The sequence below is a fragment of the Manacus candei genome, unplaced genomic scaffold (assembly GCF_025592945.1).
Source record: "Manacus candei isolate 608988 ecotype Guabito, Panama unplaced genomic scaffold, ASM2559294v1 h1tg000031l, whole genome shotgun sequence".
In the NCBI taxonomy this organism is placed as follows: domain Eukaryota; kingdom Metazoa; phylum Chordata; class Aves; order Passeriformes; family Pipridae; genus Manacus; species Manacus candei.
The window spans coordinates 305764-326785 of record NW_026138079.1 but is presented as its reverse complement, the minus strand read 5'-3'; the positions used below and the strand labels follow the sequence as shown (position 1 = coordinate 326785).

The window sequence follows — 21022 nt, the reverse complement described above, 5'->3', positions numbered from 1 at the left end:
CTCCATCTGCAGTGCTGCCAGTGCAGCCCCCAAGCATTCCCTGTAGGAAACAGTTTGGGAAGGAGGAGGGAAGAGTGCTGGGCAGTCCTGTTCCCCCCGCCCCACTCTGCTCCAGCCCCGGGAGGAGGGCTGAGCCCCCTGGGACTGGCAGAAGGGGGTGAGCCTGGCAGCCCCTCTTTGGGGAGCCAGGGCCAGCATTTGTGAGTGCAGGCACAGGAGCCGGGCTGCCTTCCCACAAAACCCTCCTGGGTGTTTAATGGCACCAACACAGCCCCTACAAACTGCCTGAGCCCCCCAGGCCCTACGTGAAGTAATGTGGCTTCTTCACATTGATGCCGTACTCGGCCAGCGCCGGCGTCAGGTCCTCCATGGTCAGGGTGTACTTCTTGTCCTGGGGGACACAGGGCACACAGTCATGGCAGGGACAGCCAGGGGGGTGGGACTCCCCTATGGCATGGGGATAGGGGTGTCCCACTCCCAGAGGAGCTGCCAGGGCTGTGCGACACCCCCCAGAGCAGGGATAAGGCTCCTGCTCCCACAGGAGCTGCTGGGCAGTGTTGGGATGTTCTCAGCTCCCCACATGCCATCGCTCTGTGTCCTCAGCCACCCCCAGACCCTGAGCAATAAGTGCCATTGCCCTTGCGGGACCCCAGCCCCCTAATGTGACATTACAAGGGTCCCCACTGACCCCCTCTCAGCTGCTCCCCAGCATTGGAGCTGCCAGGAGGCAGCTGCTCCCACACTCTGGGGGGGCACCAAAGCATGTCCCCGCCAGCCCCTCCCCACCCGTGGGGACCCCCAAGAGCACGGCAGGGTTGGGGTTCCTGCTCCCCACATCCCAAGCTCAGCCCCAGCCCGAAGAGGGGGTTCGCTGGTGCCTCCACCTTGCTCTTGCTGCGGGAGCTTCCCGAGGCCGTGCCCTTCATCTTGCAGTGCTGCAAGGCGTCGTTGGCGATGTCGGAGATGAACTTCTGCGCTGCCAGCGAGATCAGGCGGATGCTGCGGGGCAGGGACCGCGTCGGCGAGGGGCCGGGGGGTTAATCCTAACCGTGGGCCCCACTGCCGCCCCCCACCCTGCTGCCACTTACATGCGGGGGTCCGAAGCCTCGAACCCCGCCCGGTTCAGGTAATACCCCGTCACGGCGTCCGGGATCTGGGGAGGGAAGAGCTAGGACAGCTCCACGGCCCCGTGGGAGCTGCCCCGTGTCCGTCCCCTCCCGGGGACACGCCTCGTGTCCCGTCCCGTCTCCCCGGAGCCGCCCCGTGCGCCGGTACCGTGGGTGTGTAGTCCTCCAGCTGCATCAGGAAGTCCACGAGCGGCGTGGTGGACACCACGGGCTTCACGTCGCCGTTGGCCGCGGGCGGGACGTACACGCCGTTGGACATGGCCCCGTCCGGGGGAGCGGCCACGGCCGCGGACACAGGCACTGCGGGACAGCGCGGTCAGCCCCGGCAACACCGCCCCACCGAGACTCCGGGCCCCGCGGACACCGGCCCCGGGCGACCAGCAGGCCCCGCGGCCCCGGCCGGCCTGGTTCGGGGCGCCCCGTGGGTTCCCCGCCGCTCCCCCCGACTCACCGGACCCCCTCCCGCCGGCCGCGCCGCCCTCGGCGCCGCGCGCCGCGCCTCCCCCCGCCGCCCCGGGCGCGGCGCTGCCCACGGCGGCCGGGCTGGGCTTGCTGCCCTCAGCGGGTGCGGGCGGGGCCGCCGCGGCGGCGGGCACGGGGTCGGCATCAGCGCTGCCGCTCATGGCCCCGGCTCCGCTCCGCGCCTGCGCGCGCCCGCCCGCGCCATTGGCCGCGCCGCTCATCGCCCCGCCCCGCCCCCCGCCATTGGCCCCGCCGCTCATCGCCCCGCGCGCCCCCTGGCGGCACCGCCGGCACACACAGAGGCGGAAGGGCGGGGCCACGTGTTTATTGTCCCCGCCCCCGACAGTCCCCGCCCCCGACAGTCCCCGCCCCCCGATCTCCAGCGCCGCCGCGTCCCGCTGTCCCAGTCCCCGTGTCCCGCTGTCCCAGTCCCCGTGTCCCGCTGTCCCAGTGCCAGTGTCCCGCTGTCCCAGTCCCCGTGTCCCGATCCTGCTGTCCCAGTGTCCCAGGCCCGGTGTGCCGCTGTCCCAGTGCCGATGTCCCGATCTTGGTGCTCCGCTGTTCCTGTCCTCCTGTCCCAGTCCCCGTGTCCCGATCCCGCTGTCCCAGTGTCCCAGTCTCCGTGTCCTGGCGTCCCGGTCAGGGCAGCAGCAGCGCCCGCAGCAGGCTTGGGAAGTTAGGGGTGCCCCAGCCGGTGACAGGGTCCCAGGCAGGGCCAGCGCAGAAGCCCTGGCCCTGCACAGTGCCGTCCAGGCAAGACAGGTGGCAGCCCTGGGTGACCTGCAGGGATCAGCCTCAGTGCGGGGGCACAGGGACTCCAGGAAATCCAGCATGGGGACCCCCACAACACTCCCCATGGCACAGGCCCCCCCTCCCTAGGGTCTTCTCAAGGGACAGCACCCCCCAAACAGCCACAGCCACACGAGGGGACCTGCCCCACGAAGCTCAAGGGAGGCCCACAGGGACCCTCCGCAGACACCCCTCCCGAGGGAAGGTCATAGGGACGCTCCTGTGCCCCAGCAGGGCACTGCTGGCCATGCCCCAAGCACGGCTCTGGGAGAAAGAGGCCCAGGACAGACCCCCAGCCCCCAGGACAGTCCCTTGGGGCACCCATGGCACCCCAGCCCCCAGGATGGTGTGCCCAGCCCAGCCCCTCAGGATGCCCATGGCCCCCAGCCTGTCCCTCTGCCCCGCTCACATCGTAGAAGGCAGCACCGAGGCCCCGCTCCTGCAGCTGGTAGAGCGCGGGGTTGAGGAAGCCGAGGGGCGCCAGGCCCCGCTGCAGCCGCCGGTCGTTGATCAGCGCCACCATGCCCGCCACCACCGGCGTGGACGCCTGCGGGGACACCACGCTCAGCCCGCAGTCCCCGGCACGCAGGGCAGCGGGGGACGGGCCCTTACCGAGGTCCCCGACACCCAGGGCAGCGGGATGCGGTTTGTCACCACCCAGTAGTTGTCAGAGAGTGCGGCCAGGTCGGGGTACGCGCGGCCACTGCTGTTGTAGTATGAGCTGGGCGGCAGCTTCGAGGCTGAGTGCAGGAAACGCCCGACGGCAGCAGCCTGGGGACAGCACAGCCTGTCAGCACCCAACCACGGCCTTCATCACCCACCATGGCTTGTCAGCACCCAAACATGGCCTTCATCCCCCACCACGGCCTTCATCCCCCACCACGGCCCACTGTCACCCACACCACGGCCCACTGTCACCACACTATGGCCTGTAGTTACCTTCAAGTCCATTATCCCCCACCAGGCCCCCCACAGCCCCAGGCAGCCCAGCAGTGCAGGTGACCCTCACCTGGTACCCAGGCATGGGGAAGATGTTGCTGAAGCCGCCCCCACTGATGTAATCCGTCACCTCCTCCGTCACCAGGAAGGGGTTCTTGAAGGATGTGCCGCCCACAGTGGTGACATAGGGGCTAGGGGGACAGGAGGGCACTGTGGGTGGGCACATGGCTGCCTGGGCCTCAGCAGCCCCCCACAGCTCCCTTGCCACCACAGCCTTGCCCTGCAAACCCAATACCACCCCCAAGAGCTGCACAGGCCCCAGAACTGGGGTCTGCGAGTGTCCCCAGGCCCTGGTGGGGACTCTCAGGTGATCCCCGGGGGGCTTAGACCCCACAGGGACTGAGGCCAGCAGTGCCCCCACACCTGGCTCCCTCCCTCACCCACCTGGAGGCTGGGAAGCTGGGCCGGAACGTGTGGTTCCCACTGTGCACCCGCCGGCACCCGGCACCGTCGTCACCTGCCGACACACAGACAGAGAGGGGACAGGTGAGGGGCGCCCCAGCAGCCCCCTCAGCCTGGGGTCCCCGGAGGGACTCCTGCAGCCACACTCGGCACTAAGGCCGTGCCGGGCCCGGCCGCACCTGAGGCGAACAGGACAGTGAGGCCGCGCGCCGCCGCCTTCATGAACTCGGCGTTGACGCGCTCCATGTAGGCGAGGGACAGGCTGTCCTCGTCATCCCCGTAGCTCACCGAGTGCACCCACGGCACCGCTGACATGTTGCTGAGCAGCAGCAGCCAGGCCAGGAAGGGCTCCTGGCTCTCATGCCTTCCTGTGGGGACAGCGGGGCAGGGACACAGGGACACCAGGGGTGGGGGACAGTGCAGGGGGCCCTGTCTCAGCAGCACCACCAGCACTGGGGGCTGAAGAAGCCCCCCAGCTCCTGCCTACGGGGCACAGAGTCACAGCACAGCCAGCCTGGAGCTCCGTGAGCTCATCCTGGGGCCAGTCATGGTGGATGGCACCAGGCTCCAGCTTGGCCCACGGGGATGGCAGGAGGGTCGCCCTGAACCCCAGGGCAAGGGGCTAACATACCTCTCTCTCCAAGCTTCTGCCACAGGGCTGCAGCCACCTAGGCAGCTCTGGATCCAGCAGGGCCTCAGCCCCTCCCGTGGCAGTGTGTCCCAGCGCAGTGACACACATGCCACCTCCACGCATTCCACCTGCTCCTGCCCAGGTCCCTCCCTGCCCCCCAGTCCTCTCCATTGGGAGGGGAGCAGAGGCCCAGCCACCCTCGCTCACTCTCAGTCACTCACTTCACTGTCCCCACGCTCTTCCCACAGCAGTAATTGTGTGGGGGCAACGGGAGGGACAGTGCCAGGCTGCTGTCACGGTCGGGAACAGGGACAGTGTCCCTGGGGCACTCGCCTCCTGCTCAGCCAGTTCTCAATCTGGGACAGGGACACTGCCCCCAGCACTGTGCCCTGTTTGTGTTTGTGCAGCCTGTTTGGCAATTTGTTTTCGCAAATTCCCCTCACTCTCCCTGCTCCACTGGGAGACTCATGGGCAAGAGCTCAGCTCCAGCCCCAGCGAGGCCAGAAAATGCCGTGGCTGTGCCCTCCTCCACAGGAGCGAAGTGGGACAGTTGCTCCACATGGTGCTGGCGAGGAAACCTCTGCTCTGGGATACTCTAGATGCTGAAGGTTCACACAGTTCAAAGCCACTACACAAATCAAGGGTGATTCCCCTACGAGCTGGGAATCCAGTGTCAGCTCCGACTTGGTGGGGGAGCTTGGAAGGCACCTGGGGCTGTACTGCAGCCAGGTGTGCCTGCACAGCCCTGCAAGCTCTTCCCTCATCCCTCAGGGTTCTCTCCTCACCCCTCTGGGTGTTCCCCCCACCCCTTGGGGCTCTCCTCTTGCCCCTCCAGGCATTCCCCTGCCCCTCCAGGTGTTCCCCCACCCCTCAGGGCTCCCCCCCGGTACCTGCATTGCTAAAGACCCAGGTGGAGATATTGGCACCCGTGCTCATGATGTACTCCACATCCAGGCTGGCCTCCAGCCCGGCCTTGCCATGGCCCTGGTGCCCCACTACTCGGTCCACTTGCGTGCGGTGGGCGAAGCTGCTGCCGAAGAGCTGCATGAACTCAGCCAGGTCGGCCTGGTGGAAGTACTGCTCCAGGAACTGCAAAATATGAAGGGGCAGACTGTTTTGTCTTGAAAAAATAAGGTAAGATTTTGATCCTGACTTCAAAAGTTGCCCAGCACAGGTCTGTGCTACACCAGGTACTCCCAGCAACCACCGAGGGACCTTCAGCTGTCTCATGACCCCCAGAGCAGCACCAATCCACGGGACTGCCCCAGCCCACAGACCTCCACTCTGGGCAGCTCTGTTACCTGTGCACAGGCCTGGCTGTTGTTGGGCAGGAGCCCCACGTCCCCCCCTGTCATGTTGTATCTCTGGCGCAGGATGGCCGGCGTCACACCCAGGTGGAACGACGCTCCCGCTGACCCCACGTCCTTCCTGGCCTCGGCTCTGCTGACCGTGTGCTCCACAGGGAACCGGTGCATCCCACCCACTGCGGCACAGCCCAGTGGGACCGGAGGGACCGTCAGGGCACAGAGCCCCAGGAGGGCAGGACATGGCCCCTGGGCTCCCCCATCACCTTCCATGGCCCCTGGGCTCCCCCTTCACCATCCCCGTGTCCACATGGGCTGGCCAGCAGCAGGGCTCGGGAAGCCCAGCTCTGCAGCCCCAGCCCTGAGGAGCCTCCTCACGTGGGCTCCAGTGCCCATCCCACACAGGGTGCTGTGGGGAGGCTGAGGGGGCTCCTGGGGGCTGGGACTGCACCACAGCCTCATCTCCCACAAGTGGAACATACCAAAGTCCAGGTGCTCCGCCAGCTCCGGGGGGACAGTGTAGGGCAGTGGGGACCGCACCAGGCTGCGCTGGCCATGCACATACCGGTGGAACTCGGCCCCAGGGAGCAGGAGCTCAGCCATACTGCAACACAGGGACAGTCACCACGGGATGGGACACGTCTGGTACACAGGCCCAGCCACCACGGGACCACCAGAGCAGGTCCAAGCCCTCGGGGCTCACCTCGCAGGCAGGTGACACTCCAGGAAGTCGAGGGTGGTGACAGTCCGGCAGTCCTCCACTCCATGGTCTTGCAGCCACTTCAGCACTGTCATCAGCGTGGCTGGGGATGGCTGCACCAAGTCCCGCACCTGCTCCAGGGACAGGTACTGCCCTGGGAGGCACAGAGGGCTCAGACCCCCACACAGGCCTGGGGGACCCGGGGGGCTCGGGCACGCAGCCGTTACCGTATTGGGAGGACCGGGGGTCCGAGACGGCCTCGACGAGGCGGGCAAGGCGGGCGGTGCCGCGCTGCCGCAGGGCGAAGGTCAGCTGCACCGGCTGTCCGGGGTCCACGCGGCCGGCGTGGGTCCAACCGGGGGGCACGCTGTGGGGGGGCGGTGAGCAGGGGCGGCACCGGCGCCCCGTCCCGTCCCATCCCAACCCACCCCACCGCCCCAAACCTACCGGAACGGCTGGTCCCGCTCCAGCGCCAGCCCCGCGGCACAGCTCCAGGCGGCCGCACACAGCACCAGCACAGCGGGGATTCCCCGACACCTGCAACGGGCTCAGGGGAGCGCGGGCACCGGCACGGCCCCGGCAAACCGGGACGGACTGGGCACTGACTGACCCCCGAGAACCTGTCACCGGGGAGCCCCGCCTGAGCCCACCGAGTCCCCCTGACCGGAGAGCCCGTCCGACCCCTGTAACCCTGGGGCTGGGGAGCCCCGTCTGAACCCCCCGAGTCCCAACACCGGGGAGCCCGTCTGAGCCCCCGGCCCCCATTCCTCCCTTCACCGGGGAGCCCCGTTTGACTGCTCAAGTCCCCGCCACCGCCAGCACCGAGGAGCCTCGCCTGGTCTCCCTCGGCGCCCCTTCCTCCCATCACCGGAACGCCCCGTCCGAACCCCCGTCCCGGGAGTCCCCTCGGCCCCGTTACCTCCGCGCCATCCCGGTCACGTGTGAGGTCGCGTGACTCCCGGCCACGTGGGGAGACCAAAACAGCGCTCACGTGACTGCCCGGTCACGTGGTGAGCGGGCCGGGAGCGCCAGGATGGGGCCGGGATCTGGGGCTGGGACCCCGGCTCAGGACCCCGGCTCCAGCCCCAGAGCTCCGGGCCCAAAGCTCCGGGCCCGGCACCAGCCCACCCTCCCGGCCGCTCGCCAGCGCGCCCCTGGCATGGTCCTGACAGAGAGGCCCCCCCCCTCGCCGGCGGCCTGGAGAGGAGGCCCGGCCGCGGCACCGGCCCCTGTTCCCGTCCCTCTCCCGGGCGCCTCCCGGGGTGTGGCGAAGCCGTTCCCACGGCGGGACGGGGAGTGCGGCTCGGAGTCCATGGCGGGGATCACGGCTGGTGGGGGCGCAGGGCTCCTGTGCGGGCGGAGCCCGGGCTGGGCAGCGGCAGCGGCCGGGCACGACCCACGGGCCCCCCGCTGCCCTGCACCCCGCGGGCACGGGGGCGCCGGTGCTCCCGGGGCTCCGTCCGTCAGGGAGCGGGGCTGGGGGGCCGGGCGAGCACTGCTCGTGTTCCTGCTCGACCGGGGGCTGCAGGGGCCGCGGGGTGGCAGCCGGGTCACACATCGCGTTCCGCCGCTCCCAGCCGGTCCCAGCTGTGTTCCTGTTTCTGCAGAGCCGAATCCAGGCCAGGAAGAGACGGGCAATGGGAAAATCACCGGCCTGGCCCCGGCTGCTCCGCAGCAGGGCTGTCCGCGTTCCCGCTACCGCCGCCCCGGCCCCGTCCCAGCCGCAGAGAGGGACAGGCCACCCTGGCGCTGGCCGGAGGCCGGGGCTGCACCCCTCCGTGTCCAGCTGGTCCCAGCTTGGAGGTGGACTCTAAGTGGGATGGGATTTGCAAGAGATCATGTCCCGTACCCGTCTGGCCGGCCGGGATTAGGGCGCCCAGACAGAGCTAATCACTCTAACGAGCATCTGCTGCCGGTCTGGAGCCCGGAGGGGCCAGGGAGCCCCGGTGTCCCGCGGAGCCTTGGCTGGAGCCCCGCGTGCTCTGGCACGCTCGTGTGCTGTTCCCGCAGACGGGGCCAGGTGTGTCCCTGCTCTGGGCAGCAGGGTTTTCCCCGAGGCCAGGAACACCGGGCGAGGACAATGGCACCGAGAGCATCCTGCTGGTCCCGGCCTCGGTGTGCCCCCGCAGGGAGCTGGAAGGGGTCGGGATGGGGGATAAAGGAGCAGAAGAGCCCCAGGAACACTGTCGGGGAGGGGGGCTCTCCCCGGCTCACACTCACCTTCACATTGCGAGGGGTCCCGTCAGAGTATGGGGACGGCAGCTGCTCTCCTGGCCCTGTCAGAGCAGGGGGGACAGGAGCTGCCCCCCCGGGCACTGTCGGGGGGGTTGGGACACGCTCTGGGGGGTGAGCCCTGCAGAGCAGGTTGGGGCTGTGCAGGACTCGCTATGGCATGTTGGGAACTGAGAGCTGAGGACCAAGAGGGAGCAGGGTGGTTTGGGGAGCAAAAAAAAATGGGAAAGCAGGGAAGGCAGGATGGAAGCAATTGGTCACATGTAGGTATTTGATGGTCAGTGTGTGGGTATGGCCACGTCCCACGCCTGACAGCTGCATGGCCACTTCCAGTTCTCAGACTGTAGGACTGTTTCCCAGGGTCGGGGGGACTGTTGGAGGCTGACATGTGGAGCCAGATCATAGGGTCTGGAGATCAGTGGAGAACCCCTCATGTGTGTCTGTCACCCAACAGGGGTGAGCAGAGCTGAAGCTACTGGGCAGACTGGTGGGATCACCAGGATCCCCAGTCTGTGTCTGTGTGTGCTGGTGTCTGTGATGGGGCCGTGGCCTCAGGGGCTCATATGTCCAGGTGTCTCCAGTGGGAATTCTGGGAACGTGGTGCACCCATTTGGGCAGATGGCGTGTCTGAGCCCAGCTGCTGCAGCTCTGGGTCCCCGTACAGCCCTGCCCACAGCCCTCACCTGAGCAAAGGCAGCGGGATGGGCTGGGCCTGCCCATAGCATGTGGGACCAGCTGTGTGCACACGTGGAGTCACGTCTCGCACAGCTGTGTTTGTGTGTGCCCACAGGGACACACAACCAGCCTCGCTGCTGGACAACCCCGGGCCGCAGCCTTGCCGGCCTGATGGGGAAGAGACTTTGCAGGATACAGCCATAGACATGGGTGCTGGACCTGGCCAGGCCCGTGGCCCGTGGCATGTTGCCAGCAGCTGAGCCACGTGGTGACCCCTCTGTGGCACAGGTCTGTCCTCCCCTGCCAGTCCCGCAAGGATGCAGTGCCAGCTCGGCACGAGTAGCACGGATGGGGCCATGTCCATACAAACACGTGTGTGGTTTATTAAGGCATTTTTTGAGAAGTTGGCACTTGGGTCCAGGCTGCGCCGGACGGCCCCTGCGCGGCCGCGGGCAGCGCCGGTACATGCAGCTCCGCGAGACACGATACAAAAGGTACAAACGAGTAAAAACAGGAATCGTAGTACAATGTGTAAAAATAAATAACTGGGGGCTCGGTGACCCCGGCCCAAAGTGGGGTGCGTGTGTCTGACCCTTCCGTGTGGTGTGCAGGGTGACCTGTCTGTGTCCCTGTCCCAGATGTGCAGTGGGAGCTGGGCTGTGTGGGCAGCCTGGGCAGAGCAGGGCTGGGGGGCACAGGGCATCCCCAGAGTGCCCCTGCAGGGGCTGAGAAGCACAGGACACCCCCAGAGTGCTCTCACAGGGCCCAGGGAGAACAACTTGTTCCCACAGTGCTTGGGAGCAGGACAAAGAGATGTGCCCACCAAAGATGGGGGTGCCCACCCCAAGAGCCTCTGTGAGCTGTCCCTGCACCAAAGCAGAAGTGTCCCCCCCTCCCAGAGCCCCTCAGGTCCCTGTGGATCCCAGGCAGGGTGGACATGACCCTGTGCCCCATTAGTGCCCCCGTCACTGCTACAGATCCCTGTCCCTTGTCACTGCGACCCACTATACATTGGGACTGGGGTGCAACACTGGGGGACCTCCACGGTGTAGGGACCCCCACAGCACAAGGGGGATGGGGGGCTGATGATGACAGATGGGGCTGCAGCCACAGATGGTTCTTGGTGGGAAATAAGGGGAACAAGCAACATCTTTGGGGCTGGGGCTGCAGCCACTGCATGCAGGTGCTGGGTCTGGGGAAAGTGTGATGGGAGGAAGCTTCCCCCAGACCCTGCTCAGATGCGGGGTGTCCTCCCTGACCCCCAAACATGCTCATGCCCAGACTGGCTGTGAATTGAGGGCTGCCACAGGGCTCTCCATGCCCTGATTTGGCCCTCACTCTGCACCCACAGCTGTGTGGGGGTCACAACCTCGGGGGGCAGCGAGGCCGCAGTGGCAGAACCCCCGGCTGCACTGCCAGGGCTCCCGACTCGTGGCTGTTCCCTGTGAGCAGCTGTGGGCTCAGAGTAAGCTCCAGTGAGGGCTGAGCCTGGTGTGAGTGTGACATCGGCTCCACGGCCGGCTGTGCGAGGTGCTGGGAGGGGATGGGGACCGGCCCCATCACAGAGGGCTCTGTCCCGTGCTCACAACATGCATGCCAGGGGTGCAGAGCAGTCCTGCACAGGGGGCTGGGGCCAGTGGAGGTGGCGCCCGTGACCCAGACTGTCCCAGAGAGCAGTCACGCAACAGGGCCCCAGGGGAATCCAGCTGCCCAGTGTCCCCACTGTGGCTGTAAGAGAACGCGCTGGCTGCCACCACACCAGCTTCTGGCCACGTGGCTTTTTGGGGTACCCCCTCTCACCTGCATCCCTGCAGCTGCAGGCTGCCCACCAGGCCTCAGATGGATGGGGGTCACAGCAGCCATCACTGCTGCTCCTGGGGCTGGGCTGTCCCCACCACCTCTCACACAGCTCTGCCAGCCCCATTGCACTGCCCATGCTTGGACACTCTTCCAGCCTGGGATCCCCGCCCAGAGAGGCACCTGGCCCGGGGAATAGGGCTCCCACACTGAGCAGGGCACCCGTCTCCCTGCCTGGAACCCCAGGAACAGCTTCCTGCAGCTCTGGGCAGGAGATCCCCTGGAAGCATCACCTGCACTGTGGGTGGTGGAAGGGCTGGAGAGACCTCAAAGGCTCCCCTGTCCCCACCCAGCCATGGACAGACAGCAGGACACTGGCACTGCCTTCTCCATCTGCCATATCCAGATGTGGGGTGGGTGTCCCCTCCCGGTCAGGGGGCAGGTTCAGCCCCCTGTCCCTGCAGACAGCACAGACAGATGGGCAGGCAGCATCCCTGCCCTGGGGCATTGCCCCCAGCTGTGGTGCATCATCCCCCTACCCTGGGAGATCATCCCCAGCTGTGGGGCATCGTCCCTCTGCCCTCGGACATCACCACCAGTGCTAGGGCACCATCCCCCTGCTCTGGGAGCAACTAGGGAAGGGGCAGCAGGGATAGGGCAGGGTCATCCTGCATCCGGGCTGCTGCATGGCCCTGGGGCTGGGGAGGGCAGGGTCTGGGTCTGCAGTCCCTGGCCCAGCAGCCCTCTGCTCCCAGCCACTCCCAGAGCACTGAGTACCGTGACGCACCATCCTGCCCGGCGCCGATCCAAGACACTGTGAGCAGCACATGGACCATCGCCCCGGGGTGCCAGCACTGGGGTCAGCAGTCCATAGGGCACCAGCCAGTGTAGGGTCTGCCAGACCACAGGGACAGGGGCCACAGCCCCAAAGGACACAGGCACCCACAGCCCCTGGGGCCCAGGCCAGGTATAGTGCTGCGAGCAGGAGGAGCACCCGTGTGAGCAGCCCTGGGCTGGGCCCCGCTCCAGCCCCATGGCTCCGGGCTGGGGCGGAGGAGTCCAGGGGCCCAGCTCTAAATCCTGAGCTCGGCCTCCTCGGGGGGCTCCAGCGAGTGCTCAGCACTGATGGTGGAGGCCGACGGCCCCTGCGAGATGCCAAAGGGCGAGACCACGGGGGAGCGGGCGGCCAGCGGGGACAGTGACGGAGAGAAGCTGGGCGACATGGCCGAAGACGAGATGGAGCCCTCGTGGCTGATGGGCGAGCGGCGCAGGGAGGACAGGTGTGGGAAGGTCCTGCCCGGCGGCGGCTTGGGGGGCACGGACTTGGCGCCTGGGTGGGCCACCGAGGTGATGAGGGGTGGGGGGTCGATGCGGGGCTTGGGCTCTGCCTTGGGCTTGGCCTGGAAGGGCTTGCGCAGGGAGCTCTCATCCTTGAGGCGGGCGATCTCTGTGAAGACGCTGGCCAGCGGCTGGAACTGGGGGCACCAGTTCAGCAGGTAATCCCAGTTGTAGCTGCCACGGAGCTCCTCATCACTGGCCACGATGGCGGTGAGCGAGCCGTCCACGGAGGGCTTGCCATCCTCCGGGAAGGCGTAGTCCTGGGGCTGTGAGGAGACACTGAGGCCACAGCGGACACCCAGGAAGGCGCTGCCCCCCCCATCCTCGCGATACAGCTGTAAGGGTGGCCCCGGCAGCAGCAGCCCAGAGCCCTTCTTGCTCTTGAACCACTGGGCGCTCTCCAGCGCAGCCGGCTCACAGGAGATGTCGGAGAGCTGGTCGGCATCCTGCTGGATGCCGGAGTCAGGGCCGCGGGCAGCGATGTGCTCCTGCATAGAGGCCGTGATGCTGGCCACGCGCGGGTACTCGTTGATCATCCGGATCTCGTCATCCTCAGCGGCTTCAGCAGAGCCGCGGCCACTGGAGTGGGAGGGGTCCAGCGAGCCACCCCGTGTATAGGACCCTGCCGGCTCGGCCCCGTACCCCGGCAGTGCCTGGTGGTAGATATGCTCAGCCCCGGGCAGCGCTGGCTCCTCACGGCCCAGTTTCTGCAGGGACCCGCTCTGCGTGCGAGCCAGAACTCCGTCCCCCTCCGCCTTCTTGCGGCCCTGGCGCTGCCGGGAGCGCACCAGTGCCAGCACAATAGCCACGGCGGCCAGCACCACCACAACACCCAGCGAGGCGGCCACGGCCACCAGCAGCAGGTTGAGGTCAGGTGCCAGGCCAAAGGAGGTGTGTGTGACATCGATGGTGACTTGTGTGGAGGCCACACGGGAGGCGGGCAGGGGGCTGCGTGCCTGCACCTCCAGGCTCATCTCCCGTGGCTCCCTCTTGGCGCGCCCTGCCCCGGCCTGGGGCTGGCTGTCCACGCGCAGGTAGATGGTGCCCGTGGTCTGGTTGATGGCAAAGTACGGCGAGGGCTTTGCCAGGGCATACAGGACAACGCCGTCAGCCCCCTCATCCTCATCCGTGGCCAGCACACGCCCAATGCTCTGCCCTTTGCGCGCGCCCTCAGGCACCTCAAAGTTGAAAGAGGGGCTCAGGAAAATGGGATCATACTCGTCTTCCCCCGTCACCAGCACCCGCACGGTCACCGTGGCCGAGGCATTGCCAGCATCAGTGGCTCGAACCAGGAGCTGGAAGGCTTTGGCTCGCTCATAGTCAAAGGTGAGGCGGGAGCGCAGCTCCCCAGAGCTCCTGTTGACGGCAAAGGCGTCCCGGCCATCCCCCGTGGCAGGGTCCCCCACCGCCTGCTCCAGCACTGTGTACCGCAGCTCCCCGAAGGCGCCGGTGTCGGCGTCGACAGCGCGCAGCGTGGTGACCAGCGTGCCGGGTGGCAGGTTCTCCCGGATGCTGGCGCTCAGCACCTCTACCGGGAAGTACGGCTTGTTGTCATTGATGTCCTTCACCTCGATGGCCACGGGGACCAGTGCGAAGTGCCCACCCGGTGTGTCCGTGGCCCGCACCACCAGTGTGTGCATGGTCTGGGCCTCCCGGTCCAGCGGCAGCACCAGGCTCAGGGCCCCTGTGGTCTCATGCAGCTGGAACAGCCCGTGCTGGTTGCCTGAGCTGATGGTGTAGTGTACGTGGCCCCGCGGCCCCGAGTCAGCATCGTGGGCCGCCACACGCAGCAGCTCGGTGCCGGGCGGCGTGGCCTCGCTGACGGCCGCGCGGTACTCGGCCCGGGCAAACACGGGTGGGTTGTCATTGACGTCCCGCACGGCGATGAGCACGGGCACAGTGGCGCTGCGCTGTGGCAGGCCCCGGTCTGAGGCCGCCACGGTCAGGTTGTACACCGGGATGGTCTCGAAGTCCAGGGGCTCCACAAGCACCAGGGCTCCTTGTGTACGGAGCTGCCCCTCGGCCCAGGCCACCCGGCTCTCCACCTGGAAGGCGTTGCCACCGTTCCCGCTGACGATGGTATAGTCGAAGCCGGCGTTCTCCCGGGAGAGGTCGGCATCACCCGCCTCCAGCGTCAGCACAGTGGTGCCCGGGCGCAGGTCCTCAGGGACGCTGGTGTTGTAATGTGGCTCCTGGAAGCGGGGGCTGTGGTCATTCACATCCAGCACCTGGAGCTGCACTGTGGCCCAGGATGAGAGGCTGGGAGAGCCATGGTCATGGGCCTCCACCACCAGATCCAGGGTGGGCTGGCTGGCATCGAACTCCATCTGCCGGGTGGTGAAGAGAGTCCCTGTGGGGCACAAAGCCAGGGTCAGCACAGGGTCAGCAGGAGTCAGGACTGATGTTGGGGTATTGGCTGGAGGAGCAGGTGTTGGGACACTTGTTGGGACACTGCGGCAGGAGCGTTTGATGGCCATCCTGCTGAGTCTGCCTCACCAGACACCCCAGAAAGTGACTTGGTGAGGGGCTGAGCAGGGCCAGCATGGGGGTGCCCCCCTCCACAGACATCCCCAGAGTGACCCATGAGAGGAGCCCACAGAGCACCAACCCCACCCACCATTGCTGGGGTCAATGGCGACATCAGGGCTGGGCACAGCCAGGCGGAAGGTGACATCCCCGTTGCTCCCCGAGTCGGAGTCAGTTGCGCTCACGGTGAGAATAACGCTGCCAGCAGGTGTGTGCTCTGGCAGCAGCACCTGAAGAGGAGGAAACCTCAGTCAGTGTCTGGTACCCCCTGCCCAGAGCACCCAGCAGGGCTGGGAGTGGGTCTGGGGTTGGCCAGGGAGCCATAGCCAAGGTGGCCCAGCACTTCACTGGCCAGGACAGCCATAACCCAGAGGCCTGTGCTCCTTCAAGCATCCCTGAGGCTCCCCAGCCCCTTGCCTGGGCTCCAGAGCTGCAGCACACACTGCCTGAGACAGCCTTCATCAGGGACCTGTCCGTGGGATCCCAGGTCTCACCACAAACATTTGTCCAGGCTGTGGCCCATCTCCCACCCACTCTGGCCTCCCCTCTGTGCCAGCCCATTCCAGTTGGACCTTCTGCAACTGGTTGTGCCCCTTGCAGGGGCTGGTCCCAGGGTCACCTGTGTGGTTTCAGCCCCTTCTACACCACAGCATGAGGGGTGTCAGGATGTGGTTGGGAGGCAGGAAGCGGGGCCAGGAGGGGCTCAGACCCATCCTCTGTGCAGGTGACCAGGCAGAAGCCGCAGAGGGCTCGTGCGGGATGGCCCGCACTGCCTGGCACACCTGGTGCGCAGTACCTGATAGAAACTCTGGGTGAAGGTGGGCACGTTGTCGTTCACGTCCTCCACGAGGACGGTGAGGTTCGCCTCGGTCTCGTGGCGTGTGTCGGAGGCGCGCAGGGTGAGGGTGTAGTGGCTGCGCTGCTCGTGGTCCAGCGGCCCCGTCAGGGCGATGCGGCCCCCGTAGCGCAGCACCCCGAAGGTGCCCGCTGCATCCCCCTCCAGCAGCAGCGTGTAGGAGAGCGCAGGGCCCGAGTCCACGTCGTTCCCAGTCAGCTGGGCTATCTGGGTGCCCAGCAGCGTGTCTGTGGGGAGCAGAGGCGTAAGCAAGCAGCCCCATCCCCGTGGAGCACACGTGGCTCACCTGGTGGGAAACCAGTTCATTCTAGAGCCTGAGCACCAGAGAGGGGGGCAGATACCATGGGAGAGGGAGATGCTAGGGGAAAGGAGAAGGTCTTGGGAGCCTGGCAGGACAGGTGGAGGTTGGCATGGACACAGAGTACACTGGCTGAGGACTGTGAGCAGGCAGGGCCAGTGCCTGCAGCCAGAGCTGTGGCAGCGGGGTAGGGGCCTGGGCTGAGTTGGGAATTCAGATGGCTTCCTCAGGACACAACTGCACCACAGGGGTTGTGCCAGAGAGCTTGGGGGGCTCAGCCAGAGGGTCGGTGTGACTTAGTCCAGCCTGCCTGGGGGCTCCTCCCCACCCCATAGTGCCCATTACACCCCAGCTCCAGCCCTCAGTGCTGCAACACTTACTCTCAGGGACACGAATTTCCCAGGGGACCGGGATGGTGGGGCTGTTGTCATTGACGTCCATCACCACCACGGTCAACGTGGCTGAGCCCACGAGTGGTGGCGTCCCTCGATCCATCGCCGTCACCACCAAACTGTGGGCAGGCACAAGGGTCAGACATGTGCCCACATGTGTGAGGGAGCACCTCACACGTGAACACCACCTGGGACATGCACTGCACACATGCATAGCACCTGGGACATGGACCATAAGTGTGCACAGCACCTGGGATATGCACTGCAGGTGTGCACAGGGCTGGAGCATGTGCATGTGGTGGGGAAACCATGCACAGCAGCTGAGTGTCTGGGGTGATGGATCCGTGAGGAGCATTCCCTGGAGGTGTCTAAGGACAGACTGGACATGACAGTGTCATGGCCTAGTTGACAACATGGTGACTAGTCATAGGTTGGACTCAATGACCTCAGAGGTCTTTTTCAACCTAATTGATTCTGTGATTCGGTGGTCTGGAGAGCATGTGTAGGAGCAGAGACATAAAGAGAACGTGTGGGGCAGTGGGTGTGGGTACATGGGGGGCATGCTGGGGCAGGGCAGCAGGTGTATGCACTCCTAAGGCACGTGTTGGAGTCTGGAAAATGTGTGGGTACAGACAGAGCACCTTGCGGGGTGCAGGCAGGTGTCTGAGGCTCTCTGGCTGCTGGGGAACACTTGGAACCTCTCTGGAATGGTGAGAGGTGTGTGGATGGAAGGAATGCCCCAGGCCTTCCACACTGGGAGACAGGAGAGAGGGACCCACATCCACCGAAGCACAAGTTGGGGGGAGAAAATGGCCTGGGGGGCCACACCCAAGCCAGGTGTGTGGGAAAGGGCAGGTAAAGACTCAGACTCTCAGTGAGGTGTTTGCCAGCATTTCATATATGTGCAGGCAGAGTGGCTGAACATGTTCAGAGCATGCACACATGGAGAGGGGCTCAGAGGGCCTGGCTGGATGCAGGGGACATCTGGGGGGGCTCAGTGTAGTGCAGCGGCCTGGAGCCATGCGGCAGGACACAAGGGTGCTGTGCTCCGAGGTGGGAAGGGATTGAGCAGATGTGGTGTGGATTAAGCAGGCAGGAAGGGAGATGGATGAGCCCAGGGCCCCCTCACAATCTCCTCAGCTCTGCAGAGACCCAGCTGGGCCATGCTTGGGCTCATCTTGGCCATCTGCCTCCTGTGTCCTTCACTCCCACACTCACACTGACCCTCAGCTCCTGCTGCTTGCAGAGCCATTTCACAGCCAGGCTGGGACAGCTTTGGGGGCACCATGGACAGTGTCCCCCATGCCTTGGGGCTGTGCTGCACAGCTCTGCTCTGTCCTTGCACCCCCCCAGCCGGGCTGCACTCACCGGGTCTGGGACCAGATCTCCCTGTCCAGGATGGCAGTGGTGGTGATGGTGCCGGTCTGAGGGTCGATGTGGTACAAGCCTGGCATTGGCAGGGACTGGTTGATGGCGTAAGTCACCTGCCCATTTGCTCCCTGGTCCAGGTCATCTGCCAGCACCTGCAAAGCCACATAAGATTCAGCTGTGGAGCCCCTGAGGCAGGACCTGTGTACAGGTGCCAGGCCCAGGCCCGTGTAGCCCCCACCCCCTCACCCCACCCAGGCCAGGGCTGAGGCATCCCTGTTTGTGCCCCAGCCCTACCTGGATGACAGGTGAGTCATAGCTCTGTGACTCCCAGATGAACGCCACGTAGTTCTGCAGCTGGAAGCGGGGCAGGTTGTCGTTCACGTCCTGGAGGTTGAGGTTTATGGCCATAAAGCCAAAGGAAGCCACGGTCTCTGCCTGGATCACCAGGCGCAGCCGAGGGCTGGCCTCGAAGTCCAGACTGCTGGAGTCCTGCACCGAGATGGCACCTGGGAGGGGGAACAGTGGGATGGGGAAGTGAAGGGGGGGGTGATGCACTAGCATGTCCACCTCTCATCCATCCCTCCCTCGATTCATTCCTCCATTCATCCATCCCTCCCTCTGCCCATCCATCCATTCTCAGATGGACAGGACAGATACATCGAGCCCTTCCCAGCCCTCCCCACATTGGCAGCTTCTCATTGTCCCTGAGAACTGCCTCGGGTGATAAATTCCACATCTTGCTGGGGACAAGCACCTCCTGCTGACATTACAGCATGTGCCAGTCCCCCCACCTGGAGACCCCCCCAGAGGTGTGGAGCAGAAAGAGCTGTTCCTATCATGACACAAGCTCATCCAGCTCTGAGCCAGAGTCACCTCACTGCAGCTTTGAGTCCAGTAAGAACCTTGCAAAAGGCTCTAAGGACAGACACCCACTGCCACCACCCTGAGCCATGGGCACCTTGGCTGCTGCAGCAACAAGGTGTTGCTATCCTACCTAGGAAGGAGGATGGCAACCAGCAGGATGTACTAAACCAGTTGGCAGCATTCCTACAGGCATGTGTTCACATGGAACAAAGGGGAACTGAGCTCCTATGGCTGAATTCCTGCCCCAGGAGTCCTGCGGAGCCTCTCTGCAGCCTGTTCCAGCATCCACATGAAACAAGCAGCTGAACCACTCCAGTGGCAGGGATGCAGTGGCAGCATCTGGAACAGCTGTGTGGCTTTGGACAAGCCTGGCCTGTGTGAGAGCTCTGCCACCAGCTTTGCATGGGGACATGGTGACAAGGGTTCCAGGGCACACAGTGAACCAGGGCACATGTCCAGGAGCGGACATGGGTGGCAGCTGCCCACACAGGGGCCTGGTTTGGGGAACAGCCACGTCCTCACCTCCCACCACCTGTGGGCTGGGAGCTGACTGCTCTGTTGTCTCCCTTGCACCCCCTGCCTCTGTAACCCTGCTGGGCAGCTGGCACAGGGCAGGGGTCAGATCCATGCCAGCCCTTCTGGTCTCCTCACTCCTCCAACCCCTCATGTCTGCCTACAGCACTGGCCCCTTGCCCTGGGAGAAGGCAGGGCAGCATCACAGACAGGCGTACAAGACTCAGAGACAGACATGTTTTAAGGGAAAAATCTTGTATTCTGGATGCTTTGCTGAGGGTAGTGTTTCCTCAGTGGAATGAAGTGGCACTGCCACAGTGACCGTGCGGAGCCAGGATGTGCCCAGGGTGTTCTGGGAACCATGGGCACACGTGGCTCGAGCAGGGGCACGACAAGGGGATGCAAAGGAATAGGGATGATGGGGAGTGGTTCTGTGCCCCCACAGCAGTGTGCCATGCAGTCCAGTGTCACAAGAAGTGCAGCAGAGTCCTGCTCACACAGCTCCATAGCCATGTAATGCTCACTTCCAAACTTTAGGCTCACACAGACCCACTCCTGCATTTGCAGCAGGAAACCTGCGACTCAGGCCGCTCAGGACTTGGTGGGGCCACGGCTGTGTGGGGGCTGAGACCCCCTCTTAGGATGCAGGGGGCTGACCTGGCCTCCCTGCAGTGCTGTGCTGGGGGAGGGAGGGGTTTGCGGTGACACCAAGGTGCCGGGGGGGCCGTACAGTGGCTGACGGGACGCGTGGTGACAGTGGACTGCTACAGGCACCCTGATGTCAGATGGGCTCTTCTGCATGGCTGAGCATTGCCTGCTGTGCCCATGGGTGACTGACAGTGGCCAGTACTTGGTCATGGTGCCGAAGGATGCACATTGTGCTCTGCCACGGGTGGCTCACAAACACCTGCACAGTGGCCATGGGCTGAAGAGGGCACAGGCACAGTGTCAGTGAGATCTCTTGGGTCTTGTCCCAGACCTAACCACCCCACGGGCACAGGAGCTTTAACAAGAAGTTCCTGCTGGATGTCTGGGCTCCGAGGACCATCTTTTTCCTGTCACAGAATCTCAGACTGGCTTCAGTTGGAAGGGACCTTAAAAGGTCATCTAGTCCACCCTCCTGTCATGGGCAGGGACACCTTCCCCTATCCCAGGTTGCTCCAAGCCCTGTCCAACCTAACCTTGAACACTTCCAGGGATGGTGCATCCACAGCTTCTCTGGGCAACCTGTGCCAGGGCCTCCCCACCCTCACAGGGAAGAATTTCTTACCTATGTCCCATCTAACGCTGCCCTCTGAGATTTTGAGGAAAGGTCCAGTTATGGGAGGACCACAATAGCACTGGGAGCAGTGCTAACAGCCACTGGACAGTGACAGGGCAGTGTCCCCATCCCAGTCCCAACACCTCTCAACTGACGGATACAGAGTTGTGGGCAGTGTTCCTGTGCCCTGGGGGCCGCTGAGCAGCCAAGCAGGCACAGGCAGAGCTCCCCAGGTGTTCCTGGAGCTGTACCTGAGCTAGGCTGGATAAGGAAGGTGTTCCTCTCATTGCCGCTGACAATGCTGTAGGTGATGCGCCCCGAGGAGCCCCCAGTGTGCACAGCTTGGACACTCGCCACTACAGTGCCTGGGAGAGAGAAAAGGTGTGAAGGGACAGCAGAGACTCAGGACAGGTGGCAGAGGGTCAGGGTGGCATGTAGCAGCATGTGCTGTACCACAGGAGCACCGCTCTGCCCAAGGACACTGC

The 21022-nt window shown here is 65.0% G+C and overlaps 3 protein-coding genes across 4 annotated transcripts in view; all 3 read right to left on the bottom strand.

Moving 5' to 3' along the window:
- Positions 1–225: 225 nt before the first annotated feature.
- Positions 226–1823, bottom strand: TAF10 (TATA-box binding protein associated factor 10). The gene is made up of 5 exons (XM_051791156.1): positions 1579–1823; positions 1276–1427; positions 1089–1153; positions 885–999; positions 226–391 (listed from the first exon to the last, which is right to left on the bottom strand). Exons 1-5 carry the CDS (start codon positions 1808–1810, stop codon positions 302–304), a joined length of 654 nt encoding a protein of 217 aa, XP_051647116.1. The 5' UTR covers positions 1811–1823; the 3' UTR covers positions 226–301.
- A 142-nt stretch (positions 1824–1965) lies between these two features.
- On the bottom strand, positions 1966–7370 carry TPP1 (tripeptidyl peptidase 1). Of its 2 annotated transcripts, XM_051791309.1 has the most exons (13): positions 7334–7370; positions 6862–6951; positions 6642–6781; positions 6418–6568; positions 6197–6318; positions 5712–5893; positions 5301–5499; positions 3959–4147; positions 3762–3834; positions 3388–3508; positions 2991–3149; positions 2788–2925; positions 1966–2369 (listed from the first exon to the last, which is right to left on the bottom strand). In XM_051791309.1, the coding sequence occupies exons 1-13, from the start codon at positions 7342–7344 to the stop codon at positions 2229–2231; spliced, it is 1716 nt and encodes a 571-aa protein (XP_051647269.1). In that variant the 5' UTR covers positions 7345–7370; the 3' UTR covers positions 1966–2228. The 2 variants fall into 2 exon arrangements, with proteins under 2 accessions (XP_051647269.1, XP_051647270.1); XM_051791310.1 differs by lacking the exon at positions 3959–4147.
- Positions 7371–9234: 1864 nt separating this feature from the next.
- DCHS1 (dachsous cadherin-related 1) overlaps positions 9235–21022 on the bottom strand; it is a 47988-nt gene continuing 36200 nt past the window's right edge. Inside the window, exons 15-21 of the mRNA XM_051791304.1 lie at positions 20789–20902; positions 18194–18405; positions 17897–18051; positions 16517–16647; positions 15779–16065; positions 15074–15212; positions 9235–14806 (exon numbers count right to left, since the gene is read on the bottom strand). Coding sequence (XP_051647264.1) covers positions 12192–14806; positions 15074–15212; positions 15779–16065; positions 16517–16647; positions 17897–18051; positions 18194–18405; positions 20789–20902 — 3653 coding nt within the window. The 3' untranslated portion in view covers positions 9235–12191. The remainder of the gene's footprint in view (positions 14807–15073; positions 15213–15778; positions 16066–16516; positions 16648–17896; positions 18052–18193; positions 18406–20788; positions 20903–21022) is intronic.

Coding starts and splice junctions, on each gene's coding strand:
- TAF10 (XM_051791156.1), bottom strand. CDS start 1,810: ATGAGCGGCGCGGCCAATGGCGCGGGCGGGCGCGCGCAGGCGCGGAGC. Junction 1,000..1,088: donor GAGGCTTCGGACCCCCGCAT/GTAAGTGGCAGC, acceptor CCTGCCCCGCAG/CATCCGCCTGATCTCGCTGG. Junction 392..884: donor GCTCCCGCAGCAAGAGCAAG/GTGGAGGCACCA, acceptor TGTGTCCCCCAG/GACAAGAAGTACACCCTGAC.
- TPP1 (XM_051791309.1), bottom strand. Junction 5,894..6,196: donor GGCGGAGCACCTGGACTTTG/GTATGTTCCACT, acceptor GCTGTGCCGCAG/TGGGTGGGATGCACCGGTTC. Junction 3,509..3,761: donor CCCAGCTTCCCAGCCTCCAG/GTGGGTGAGGGA, acceptor CTGTCCCCCTAG/CCCCTATGTCACCACTGTGG.